General features: G+C 42.8%; 1 protein-coding gene across 2 annotated transcripts in view; it reads right to left on the bottom strand.

The window, feature by feature from the left end:
• LOC113111945 (protocadherin-15) overlaps positions 1-12,107 on the bottom strand; it is a 232,806-nt gene that overhangs the window by 212,026 nt on the left and 8,673 nt on the right. For both annotated transcript variants that reach the window (XM_026277216.1, XM_026277217.1), the window contains exon 2: positions 8,896-9,010. In XM_026277216.1, the coding sequence (XP_026133001.1) occupies positions 8,896-8,986 (91 nt within the window). In that variant the 5' untranslated portion in view covers positions 8,987-9,010. The remainder of the gene's footprint in view (positions 1-8,895; positions 9,011-12,107) is intronic.

Below are 12,107 nucleotides of genomic sequence, written 5' to 3'. Positions count from 1 at the left end.
AGCAATAAGCAAGCACACAGGAAGGAAACTCTGAAGAGCCACAAATCCAGAACGTGAACATTAAAAAAAAATTTGGTTGCCCACTAAGGTTTATCTTAATTTTTCGGTATGCTGTTTGTGACACAAAGATAACCAACCTCTGAATTGTTCTGTAAATATTGGGGAGTGAGTAATATTTAAATTTAAATAACGTATTTATTTTATTATTATTATTATTGTACTTTTTGCTTTAATCAGTAAAAAACAGACACAAAATCTACATCAATATCTAAAATATCACTTAAGTACTTTTAGCAAATTAAATGCATTTACCCACTGGTATGACTGCAGCCTGTCTGAATAACAGTTATTATGGATAATTCATCTGTGGTGTATGAAGATGAATAATCCCTTCAATTTGTATGGGTTGTGAATGTTGCACAGTACGTAGTATGGAATATTATTTTAAGATCTTTTGTATGGAATTTATAGCTCTACAGTATATATAGTGAAGCAATAAATCTCTTTTAAACCTGAACATAATAAGTACGCATATCTCAGGATTATGGAAATCAATAGATTATGGTAATAGAAGATTAAGGAAAAAAGAAATAATCTAACAGTATGTGGCAGGTATTCTCAAATTCATCCCACCATAACAATTCAGACATCTTTTGAGAATTAATTAAGAAAGCATTGTGACGTGACAAACCAGAACACTTTATAATATATTATAATATAACCTTTACAATCAGCAAAGCTGTCTGCGGCCCAAGAATTCATAATGTGGGCAGTCTAATCAAGCATCGCGTTAGTTCAGTCAGGCCACGTTAGTCGCGCTTGCATCAGCTGACAGTCAGCTGTTCCTGACATGTACCAATCCAGTCTTGACACCTATCACCTGCGGTCTATTTAAATTCCCATTATTCAGTGTCTCTTCCATTGCATTGCTGCTTGCAATTAACTCCCTCCTCCAAACCCAACTCCACCATCTGAACCTGTAATCCGATCTAACTTGTTCTTTCTTTACAGTGCTTAATTGGAAGCAGTCTCTATCACATTTTGTTTACAACTCATGTAATTGTGAATTGTAATCATATATGCTAATAATGGTTCTGTTCTGTACCCCAGGGGGATTTGTCATGCTGCTCTCTCCACTCTGTCCAAGCATGGTTGCATGGACAGGCGTGTGGAGTGTTTCCCAAAACATAACCATACCGTCAACACTAACTGTATGCAATTATAACTGTCATAAATATACTTAACGGAAGTGGTCCTGATTGAAATTTTAGCTTCCTTGGAACGCAAAACTTTGTGTAAAAAGTTTGTGTAATTTACATTAAAGTGTTTGTATCATCAGATTATCTTACAAAACTTTTCACAATTCATATGTCCTTTATAATAATTGTAAAGCAAAACATTAGGATATGCAAATACTGTCATCAGTGATTTGTGCATAGTGACAGACTGCTTGCTGCATTTGTGAAACAGTGTGTGTTCTATGCATCAGCAAAAATGTAAGAAAATAGCACCCACATGTCAAAAGCTTGACAGCAAAACAGACAATATGACAAATAAATGGACTGATTCCTAAATCAGTGCATCCAATTATGAGAGACGAGAGATCACTGTTCTAGACTATTCAAGTAAGTATATTGTTTATTCTCCAATTCAGATGGATGGACAGACAGATGGATGGATAGACAGACAGACAGACAGAGACAGATGGGAAGCACTTTTTTGTTGTTGGACAGACAGATAAACAGATTTCTGAGAGAAAAACATAAACAGAGAACAGACAGATTTGTATAGACAGACAGACACAGTATGAGAGAATGATAGATAGATAGATAGATAGATAGATAGATAGATAGATAGATAGATAGATAGATAGATAGATAGATAGATAGATAGATAGAGTTATAATAAAGACAGAAAGAAGACAGACAGACAGACACATTGACAGATCATTTAGTGTTATATATTTTTACCATGTCTTTTTATTCGCTGGCCCCTGGATACCCTGCATTTTCTAAAAGTGGCCCTTGAGCTATGGAATCTGAGTTTCTCTGATAAATGGTTCTATAGCCCCAGGGTTTATGAAGAAACTCCAGAACAATAAAAGGACAGTGCGATGCGGGAATGACATCCACGTCAACACCATGGCTGCTTGTCCAGTGGGACACATCCATCACAGCTAAGGTCAAAGATCTGAACTTCTATCTTCTGAGTGGGATGGATGTCTCCACCGGGAGCCATTCACTACTGTCTGCTGATCGGCCCTTTTCACATCTCCTATACGTCAATCTGCCCTTGTGCTTAAGTCACAGCACTCGGCAGAAAATAAGTGTGAAGATAAGCACACTCAGCAAAAACTTCCAATCAAATGAATTTGTTTTGAATGAGAAAGTACAAAAGTTTGAAAAAGTGTTTTCTAATTTTAACTGAAACCATTCAGGGTTTTACTGCATTCCAGGACGCATTGATTGGCACACATACAATAATGGACTGGTTTTTGCTCATTACATATCCCATAACTTTAAAGCACAAGCCAAATTTACTTTAAATTATTTTTAAATCTTTATATGAAGACTGAACTAAAGACTGAAATCTCTCAACTCCAATGGGTCTGCAGCATAGTATGCATTATGAACAGCTCTGACCTGATATAATATAAGTATGTTGACTCACATCGTGTGGCATCCCTGAAGGGAAACATTATTGAAATTTTAATGACCAGTGAAATGTTTAGCGATGAAGCATGTCTGAGCTGCGAATTCGTATAGCCTGATGAAAAATGGATGAGATTATATTTCTTGGAATGAATCTTGGCCTTGTTCTTAGTTAGCATTCAGTGGACACCATGCGTAGCTGACCTACTCTGGCTGAACCGTGTCCCTGAACAGAGCGAGCACATCTGAATCTACAGGGGCGAGAGAGAGCAAGCATTTGGGAAGCTGGACTGTCGAACTCTAGTGGTCATGGTTCAAATGAGAATAGAGTGTACGAGGCCAACTCCACTATAAACTTTAGCCTGTTAGCCACACTGCAATATGGTCCCCAGGGGTAGGAATCCACCAGAGAACATGCAAAATCTAATAGAATCAAAACATAGCTGATTAGCCTGGTCCTGTTAGCAGCTGCAAATAACCTTCTCTTAAAAGCATTTTTCCAATGTAAAATTAGGCATTTATTTTAAATAATATGCCAGTCGAGCTACTGCCATCAAGATGAATGGGGATAGCTCTCTCTATCCCGCCTTGTTATGGACAGGAACCTCAGGAGAGTGAAAGATCTTTTGAGAGATAAAGTCAGGAAAAAGTAGAGTCTGCTCCCAGATTGACAGGATGACAGTAAATGATCCTCACTGTTGGTTTTGGTTGATTCTAAAGCTGCTTTCAAGCTGAATGAGTTCTGGTGTCTATTGGAATGCAGCTCAAATTCATTTCTGTGTGTGTGTGTGTATGCTGTAGCATTCATTCAAAAAAGTATTGTTTTCCTCTGAGAAAGATACTTTTTAGTTCTTTTTTAAAACATTTTGATTCTCTTGTAATTGTTTGATTGAGAAACTTTGCATTCTCTCGTAAAGCATTTTCCTTCTCTTGCAAACTTAGTGCAAATTCTCACAAACATATTGTGTTCCCTTAGAAACTATCACAATTGCAACTGCGATTGTTCTATCGCAAACATAATTCATTTCCACAAGAAACTTTGCATTCTCTTGCAGACATTTTGCAGTCACCTGAGAAACATGTTCTCTCACAAAACATTTTTGTTCTATTGTAAAATTGTTGTTCTCTTGCAAATATATTACATTCCCCAGCGAAACTTAGCATTCCCTGAGAAACATTTACAATCTCTTGTAAAATGTGCCGTCTCTCGCAAAATTATTGCATTCCTCCCACCTCATATTAATTCATTCAAAAGTTTTGCAAGTGAATGAATAGTTTGTTGGGGGAATGCAAAATTTCAAGAGAATACAAAAGCTTTAAAATATTTTTTCCATCCAATCTCATTTGACTTTTATTACCATGTAGCCTTAGGGGCTTTGTATATTTCGAAACGATTTATAAAATGCAAATTAACCTCAAGCATTCGAAACATGAATTTAACTACCACACACACTGGTAGTTCCAGGTTCACTTTGAATAAATTTAGCTTTAGCTGTTATAATAAATGTTGTTTATAATGAATATAAGTACAATTTATGTTTGTTTTGTACTTTTTTATGTTTTGAATTCCTTACAACTTATCTGGGTTTTTTTCCTCTCAAAAATAAATAAATAAATGCCATCTACTGACCTAGCGTGAGTCCTTTTCTAGAAAATATGGCAATGCATGCCTGCGCCATATAAAACCTTGACCTACTGCCATATTTGCAGAGACTGGATTAGTGTATGTAAATATGAATGCAAGAGGTACATATCTCTACAATTTCCTTTAAAAGATCCGTTTACAAAAGTTTTCACTCTTGAAATAATGTGGAACCAATAAATCAATGTTTAGACTGGAATATCCTTTATCTTCATTAAACCTGGAGGTCAAATGCAAATTGTCTTCAACCCAGACAGACTCACTGTAGAATAAATGTATGGCTTAGTGATGTAGAAGTAATACACTGTACACCCAATTCCAGCTCGAGTTTGGCTGCTCCTGTCATTTTGGTGAGGACAAAGAGTAAATCATTTCTATATGGACTTCACTTTGGGCACAGGGGAAAATGTCATGTTGGAACAAAAAGAGCCCTTCCCAAACTGTTGCCACAAAGTTGGCAGCCCATAATTCTCCAGAATTTCACTGCTTGGTGCAGCATTAAGATTTAAAACCTTTTACAGCTTCCGAAACCATTAAGGGAGGAGTCCATCTACGTTTGGCAATATATTTTAGTTATACAGGCTAACAAGCTGTTTAACAAGTGTGTTCCTGTAGCTCAATTGGTAGAGCATTGCTTATCAAGTGCAAGGTTCGATTCCCTGGGAACACATGATAGCTAAAAATGTATAGCACTGTAAGTCGCTGTGAGTCGCTTTGGATAAAAGCGTCTGCTAAATGCATAAATTTAATTTTTACATTGAACAAGCTTCTGATAAATAAACATCAAAAGAACCATAAACATAGTCTCTAACACTTCAAGATTCTGAAATCAAAATGTACTGGTAATCTTCCCTTACAGTAAGATCTTAATTTGAGAACTGCAGAGACTGTCAGGATCTTGGTAAGGGAGGAACTCAGGTGCAGACAGGAAGTAACGAAACACAGGATTTATTGATACAAAAAGGGAAAACAAAAACCCACGAGGGGGAAAACAAGGGCTAGGGTAAGGACTAAATAACCAAACAAGACAGGGCTGACCAGATAAAGACACTAAACACTAACTATAAACAAACACTCACGGTATACAGGATACAATCACAGTCACAAGTGTGGAACACATCTGAGAAGCACATAAGTAACACAACAATGAACCGACGCAAGACAGAGCACACTAGGAGATCTAAATAGGGGGACTAATCAAGACACGACAGGTGTTACAGATAGGACAATCACGACACGACTAGGATAACAAGGGGGGCGGGGCAAGGGAACGAGACAACACAAGCACATGGCCCAAAGGCAAGGCCATGTGCTTGTACACAAAACATGGGTCTGTCATGATCCTGCCTCAAGACTAGGAAAAATCAAGGACACGAGGGCAGAATCATGACAGAACCCCTCCCTTAAGGAGCGGCTTCCAGACGCTCCTCAAGGGAACATCAAACATGGGACATGACTGACATGACAGACTGGGACACAGACACAAACCAGCAAGACATGACAAATAACAACAAAGGCAAACATGAGTACACAACAGCAGGGTTGGGGTGACAAATCAAAAAAAACAAACAGGGAAGGGGAGGGGGCGGGACCACAAAGTTCATGGGGGACAGACCAGGGCGGGTGGGTGGGGTAGGAATCCTAGGAGGACAGGACGAAGGCTGACGACGGGGGGTACGGGCAGGTCTGGGTGGTGAGGGGCGGGGAGGGTTCTCGGGATAACTGACAGGAGCAGACACAGGACGCGGGGCAACACTTACGGGACGCGGGGCAACATCAACAGGACGAGGGGCGACTACATCAACAGGACGAGGGGCGACTACATCTACAGGACGAGGGGCGACTACATCAACAGGACGAGGGGCGACTACATCTACAGGGCACGGGGAGACAACATCTACTGGGCACGGGGAGACGACAGGACACGGGGATACAACATCTACTGGACACGGGGGCACATCAACGGGACACGGGGCCACATCAACGGGACACGGGGCCACATCAACAGGACACGGGGAGACAACGGCTGGACACTTAGGACTTCTGGGGACAGGGTCAGGGGACAAGACAGGACTGACGGGGATTTCTAAAATTTGGACAAGACGGGACAAATAATCAGAAAATGCTTTAGCAGCTAGGACAATTGGCATCTCCTTATGAGATGAAACCGACTGTACAAGAGTCTTTGCTGCAGAGTCGGCCGCGGCTCTCTCCTCCGCTCTCACGACTGCCGACTTGCATACAGCTTTCTTTCCCGGCTCGGGCACGCTAGCGCTCACCGCTGCTGACTCGGACACGCTCACTGCTGCTGGCTCGGGCACGCTCACCGCTGCTGGTACGGGCACGCCAGTGCTCTCCGCTGCTGGCACGGGCACGCCAGCGCTCTCCGCTGCTGGCACGGGAGGAAACGGGGTCACAGGACCGGCAGGCCCCCTCTTCCTCCTCTTCCTCCTTGGGCGCGGTGCAGAGACCACAGCTGGGTCAGAGGCGGGTTGGGGGAGTTCGGTCTCTGGCAGGGCTGACTCCGACGATTCCGAGGCAGACTCCCACGATAACCGTCTCCCTCGCTTCCCGGGGAGACCGACGGGTGTGGGAGGCACCTCAGGACTCGGTGAGGGATGTGCCTGATCCCCCAGAGTGGCCACGGCCAGGATACGACCCTCTGGAACCGCCGGCAGCTGGGTAGGTGGGGGGGACCTCTGTGGCTCCTCCTGGGAGATGCTTTCCCACAGCCGGGCATAATTACGGAGGACCCATTCCCCCTCAGGCGAGTATGGGAGGGTGACCCCCTTCCTGTCGGCGGGGGATGACGTCCAGCACAGCCTCCGGAACTCCGCCTGACGCTTAAGCTCAGAGGCCCTCCTGCCTGCTGAGTTCCTTGGTGGTCGGTTCATTCTGTCAGGATCTTGGTAAGGGAGGAACTCAGGTGCAGACAGGAAGTAACGAAACACAGGATTTATTGATACAAAAAGGGAAAACAAAAACCCACGAGGGGGAAAACAAGGGCTAGGGTAAGGACTAAATATCCAAACAAGACAGGGCTGACCAGATAAAGACACTAAACACTAACTATAAACAAACACTCACGGTATACAGGATACAATCACAGTCACAAGTGTGGAACACATCTGAGAAGCACATAAGTAACACAACAATGAACCGACGCAAGACAGAGCACACTAGGAGATCTAAATAGGGGGACTAATCAAGACACGACAGGTGTTACAGATAGGACAATCACGACACGACTAGGATAACAAGGGGGGCGGGGCAAGGGAACGAGACAACACAAGCACATGGCCCAAAGGCAAGGCCATGTGCTTGTACACAAAACATGGGTCTGTCATGATCCTGCCTCAAGACTAGGAAAAATCAAGGACACGAGGGCAGAATCATGACAGAGACAGTACAATTATTTTAGAATCACCAACAAATCAGTTCGATGTATGAAAATGAATCATTCAAACGCTTCATTGACAATCAGCTCAAAATAATTATTAATTTAGCAGTTCTGGAGGCGACAGCTCATTGGAGAGGATGATAATGGTCCCAAAAAATGTTGGTCTATTTCCACACAAGGCAGTTTTGACAAGAAAAAAAAAACACGTAAATAAAGCTCACAAATGATTTATGCTATTTTATGTTAACTTATGGTGCCCATCTGTAATTTGTATGGCTTTATGGCAATTGTAACTATAAATTACTGTTGTGAGAAAAATAATTATCCCTAAAAAATAATATTTTATGTTCTATATAAAATAAATAAATACAATAACGTGATATGTACATACTAAATGTTATGAGGGGTCAGTAAATAACCGAAAAGCCTTGTTAAGGGCTTAACTATATACTTAACACTCTAGATAACAGGAAAAAAAATACATCGATTACTGAATTGAAGACTGAATGAAAAAGCATTTTCCAACTCTTTGCAGGTGAAGGATCAAAATCTAGAATTTTTCCACTTTCATATCAGTGTGCTACATTGATAAAACACTAGAAAGCGCATAACTAAGCAACACAAAAGAAATACAGTAAATTCCAGTGGTGTACAATGTGGAAGGATATGAGTCTTCATATATTGAGTGAAAAGAGGGTCTATTGTGCACATTTCCTACATGAAATTAGAATCTATCATACTGCCATGCCAAGTCATTATGGTTTCTGCAGTGGTGAACATTACAGTGTGTAACATTGTAACAACTGATGCCTGTGTTATATTCACATACATTGACTTTTACAATGTTAAACACAGTAGCTTTTTTTTTTTTTTTTGAAAAACAAGCCTCTCTGAAATGAATCATATTTTACTGCTACTTCTCAGTATTTAATTATTTATATTTCTAATCAAAATTTCTCTCACATTGCCTGCCATATATATTTTTTTTTTACTTCGCTTGTTGCAATGCATTCTGAAATGCTTCATATTCATGCTCCCTACCTTCTGGGTTATCAGGAGTGCACCTACAGAGGCAGCTCACCAGTTTATGAAGCAATCTCATGTTTTGGAAAACACAGATATCATCATCTAAATTAGATTGCTCCAAAGCAGGAATATTGAAGATGTCGGACAGTCAGGAAAATTTGTGCGGAAGAACTTACCATCTGAATCTTGAGAGTAGCTAGCAGCAGAGAGCAGAAGAACACCAATGCCAATTCCCAACCATTTAAAGAGCCACAACCTCTGGCGCATCTTCACGTATTACAGCATGCTCTCCTGTGAACATAAAGAGACAGATTATGGATGAAGTGCGTATAATGGCAGCAGCACCATTTAAGATGCATGAGTCATAAGTCGCATAATTGGTAGCCAGTGAATTTCTAGACAGATCCCAGGGGGATTTAGATGCCAACTGGCCATTTGATTTTCATCTCTTTAAGAAATGTATTTACCGTTGTCATAAAAAGCAATCCCAAGGACTTTGAAGTTTACTCACAGAACATTCTAATTAATTATGGTATCAAAACAGACAATGAAAGTTAATTTTCCAGCCATAATTACTCAAGTCATTTTACATCATAAAAAAAAAATGAGAGTCTGGCTTTGGGGATGTTGCATCAAACTGAAACCCTCGGTAATAACAATGGGTAGAAAGCATTTGCTGCACATATAACCTTTCCCTTTGAAGTGAGCAGAGAGATAGATCGCGTTCTTCTTGTGAGAGACAACCCACAGAAAAGTGCAGCTTTGAAGTTTGCAACATGTCTGAGGGGTCAACGAACCTTCCTGGAAAAGACTCAAAGACCAACATGCTTTGACAGGTTTGGATGGAAGGAAAAGATAAGCTTTGCTCCTAGAGGAATAAGGTCAATTTATTTATATTATAACTAATCAGAGGAGACAGAGTTAGAAGTGAATCTTACAACGATAAAGAGTCTCCATTATCTGAGAGAATATAGATAACACAGCCAAACCAATAGCAATATTTAAATAAGATCCATTTATGTGAATGATGGAGACAATAGTGCTCAAAAAACACTGATTGCTGAGAGATAATTGTGCCTAATGTTTTACATGGTTTTGATAACTTTTCCATTTCATCAGAAATTTCATCAGATTTATTATGTCTTTATTTCATGTCATCCCAGGTTTTGGGATGTTTGCGCAATGATGGTGGGCACAGATGCTCCTGTCATGAGCGCAGAGGTCGCGACCCTGCTGGCAAATGGCGCGATAGAGCCGGTCCCTCCAGCCGACATGAAGTACGGCTTTTACAGCCCTTACTTCATAGTACCCAAGAAGACAGGTGGGTTACAGCCAATCCTGGACTTGCGTGCCTTGAACCGAGCTCTGCTCAGACTCCCGTTCAAGATGCTAATGCCCAAGCGCATTTTCCAATGCATTCATCCGATGGATTGGTTTGCAGTGATCGACCTAAAGGACACGTACTTTCATGTCTCCATTCTCCCTTGACACAGACAGTTTCTTCGGTTTGCTTTCGAGGGGCAGGCATTTCAGTACAAGGTTCTCCCATTCGGGTTGGCCCTGTTTCCCCACGTCTTTATGTAAGTCGCGGAGGGAGCCCTGGCTCCTCTCAGGGAACAAGGTGTCCGTATCCTCAACTACCTTGACGACTGGCTGATTCTAGCTCAATCTCGAGCACGGTTGTGCAAGCACAGGGATCTGGTGCTCAGACAGTTCGCCCGACTGGGTCTTTAGGTCAAGTGGGAAAAGAGCAAACTCTCCCCTGTGCAGAGGATCTCTTTTCTTGTTATGGAAATAGACTCGGTCGCGGCTTACGAATGAGCGTGCGCTTTGACTGCTGAATTGCCTGAGACAATTCGAGGGCAAAAGGGTGGTTCCACTGAAACTGTTTCAGAGGCTCCTGGGGCATATGGCATATGCGGCGGCAGTCATACTGCTCGGGTTACTCCATATGAGACCACTTCAGCACTGGCTTCACGAACGAGTCCTTAGATGGGCATGGCAACTGGGTACGCTCCGAGAGACTGTCACTGCGGCCTGCCTCTGTACCTTCACCCCGTTGTTGGACGCCACGTTTCTACGGGCTGGCATGCCCCTAGAACCTGTGTCCAGACGTGTTTTTGTGTCAACAGATGCCTCTGCCATGGGCTGGGGGGCCATGTGCAATGGGCATGCTGCGTCAGGCTCCTGGACAGCACCCCGACTTCAGTGGCATGTCAATTGCCTCGAGTTGCTAGCAGTACGGCTTGCTCTGCACCGCTTCAGGGCCCTGCTGAAGTGTGGTCTACGCTCCCGCTGCATGTCGCAACTCGCTTGCCATCTCCTCTTGTGCAGTCAGAAGCATCTGAGGTCACTTCATGCCATTCACATTCCGGCCAGGCTCAATGGTGCAGTCGATGAGCTCTCATGGCAGCAGTCTCACCCCAGGGAATGGAGACTCCGCCAGTAGTTGGTTCAGCTGATTTGGGAACGCTTCGCTTGATTGCCTCTCCAGAAAATTCCCTGTTTTACTCCCTGACCGAAGGCACCCTTGGTACGGACGCTCTGGCACACAGCTGGCCGCTGGGCCTGCACAAGTATGCGTTTCCCCCAGTGAGCCTGCTTGCACAGACATTGTGCAAGATCAGGGAGGACGAGGAGCAGGCTCATGGTTGCGCCTTTTTGGCCCAGCCGGATATGGTTCCCCGAACTTGAACTCCTCCCTGGCCAATTCCTCTTAGGAAGGACCTTCTGTCTCAAAGACTGGGCACCCTCTGGCACCCAGATCCCGATCTTTGGAACCTACATGTGTGGATTCTAGACGGGTCGCAGAAGGTTTAGGTACCTTGCCACCGCAGGTGGTAGCTACCATCACTTCAGCTAGAGCCATGTCCACCAAACACGCCTATGCTTTGAAGTAGAACCTCTTTGTCACTTGGTGTTCTTCACGGCGTGCCTGGAATTCAGGCAGGCCAACTCTCACGTTATCTTGAGACCCCGGCCTGGGTACAGGCCCAAAGTTCCCACCACTTCTTTTAGGTATCAGGTGGTGAGCCCCGGCCTGATCATGTCCGGTGATCATGCTCTCGGGCGAGATTCCATTCATCAGACTCTTTCTGACATAACATCTCCATTCCCTCCTTCAGAGAACGAGGGTTACATACTTATTAATTTGTCATTTGATTGATGGGGGCCTAAATTCAAAGGTAGCTCTGAAGAGTTTAAGGGTGAACAAACCAGTTGTGTTTTCATTAATTGTTATGGTTAAACAGACATGTGGAAAGTATTTTCTTTATTGTCTAACCCCAGTGTGATAGGAATATATAATTTTGTCAACACCGTCTGCCAGATATTAACCCAGTTAACAGTTTGTTTGTTTTTTTTCAAACTGCTTACACACAAAATCTTT

The sequence above is a fragment of the Carassius auratus genome, chromosome 12 (assembly GCF_003368295.1).
Source record: "Carassius auratus strain Wakin chromosome 12, ASM336829v1, whole genome shotgun sequence".
Classification (NCBI taxonomy): Eukaryota; Metazoa; Chordata; class Actinopteri; order Cypriniformes; family Cyprinidae; genus Carassius; species Carassius auratus.
This window is presented reverse-complemented; position numbering and strand designations above follow the sequence as displayed.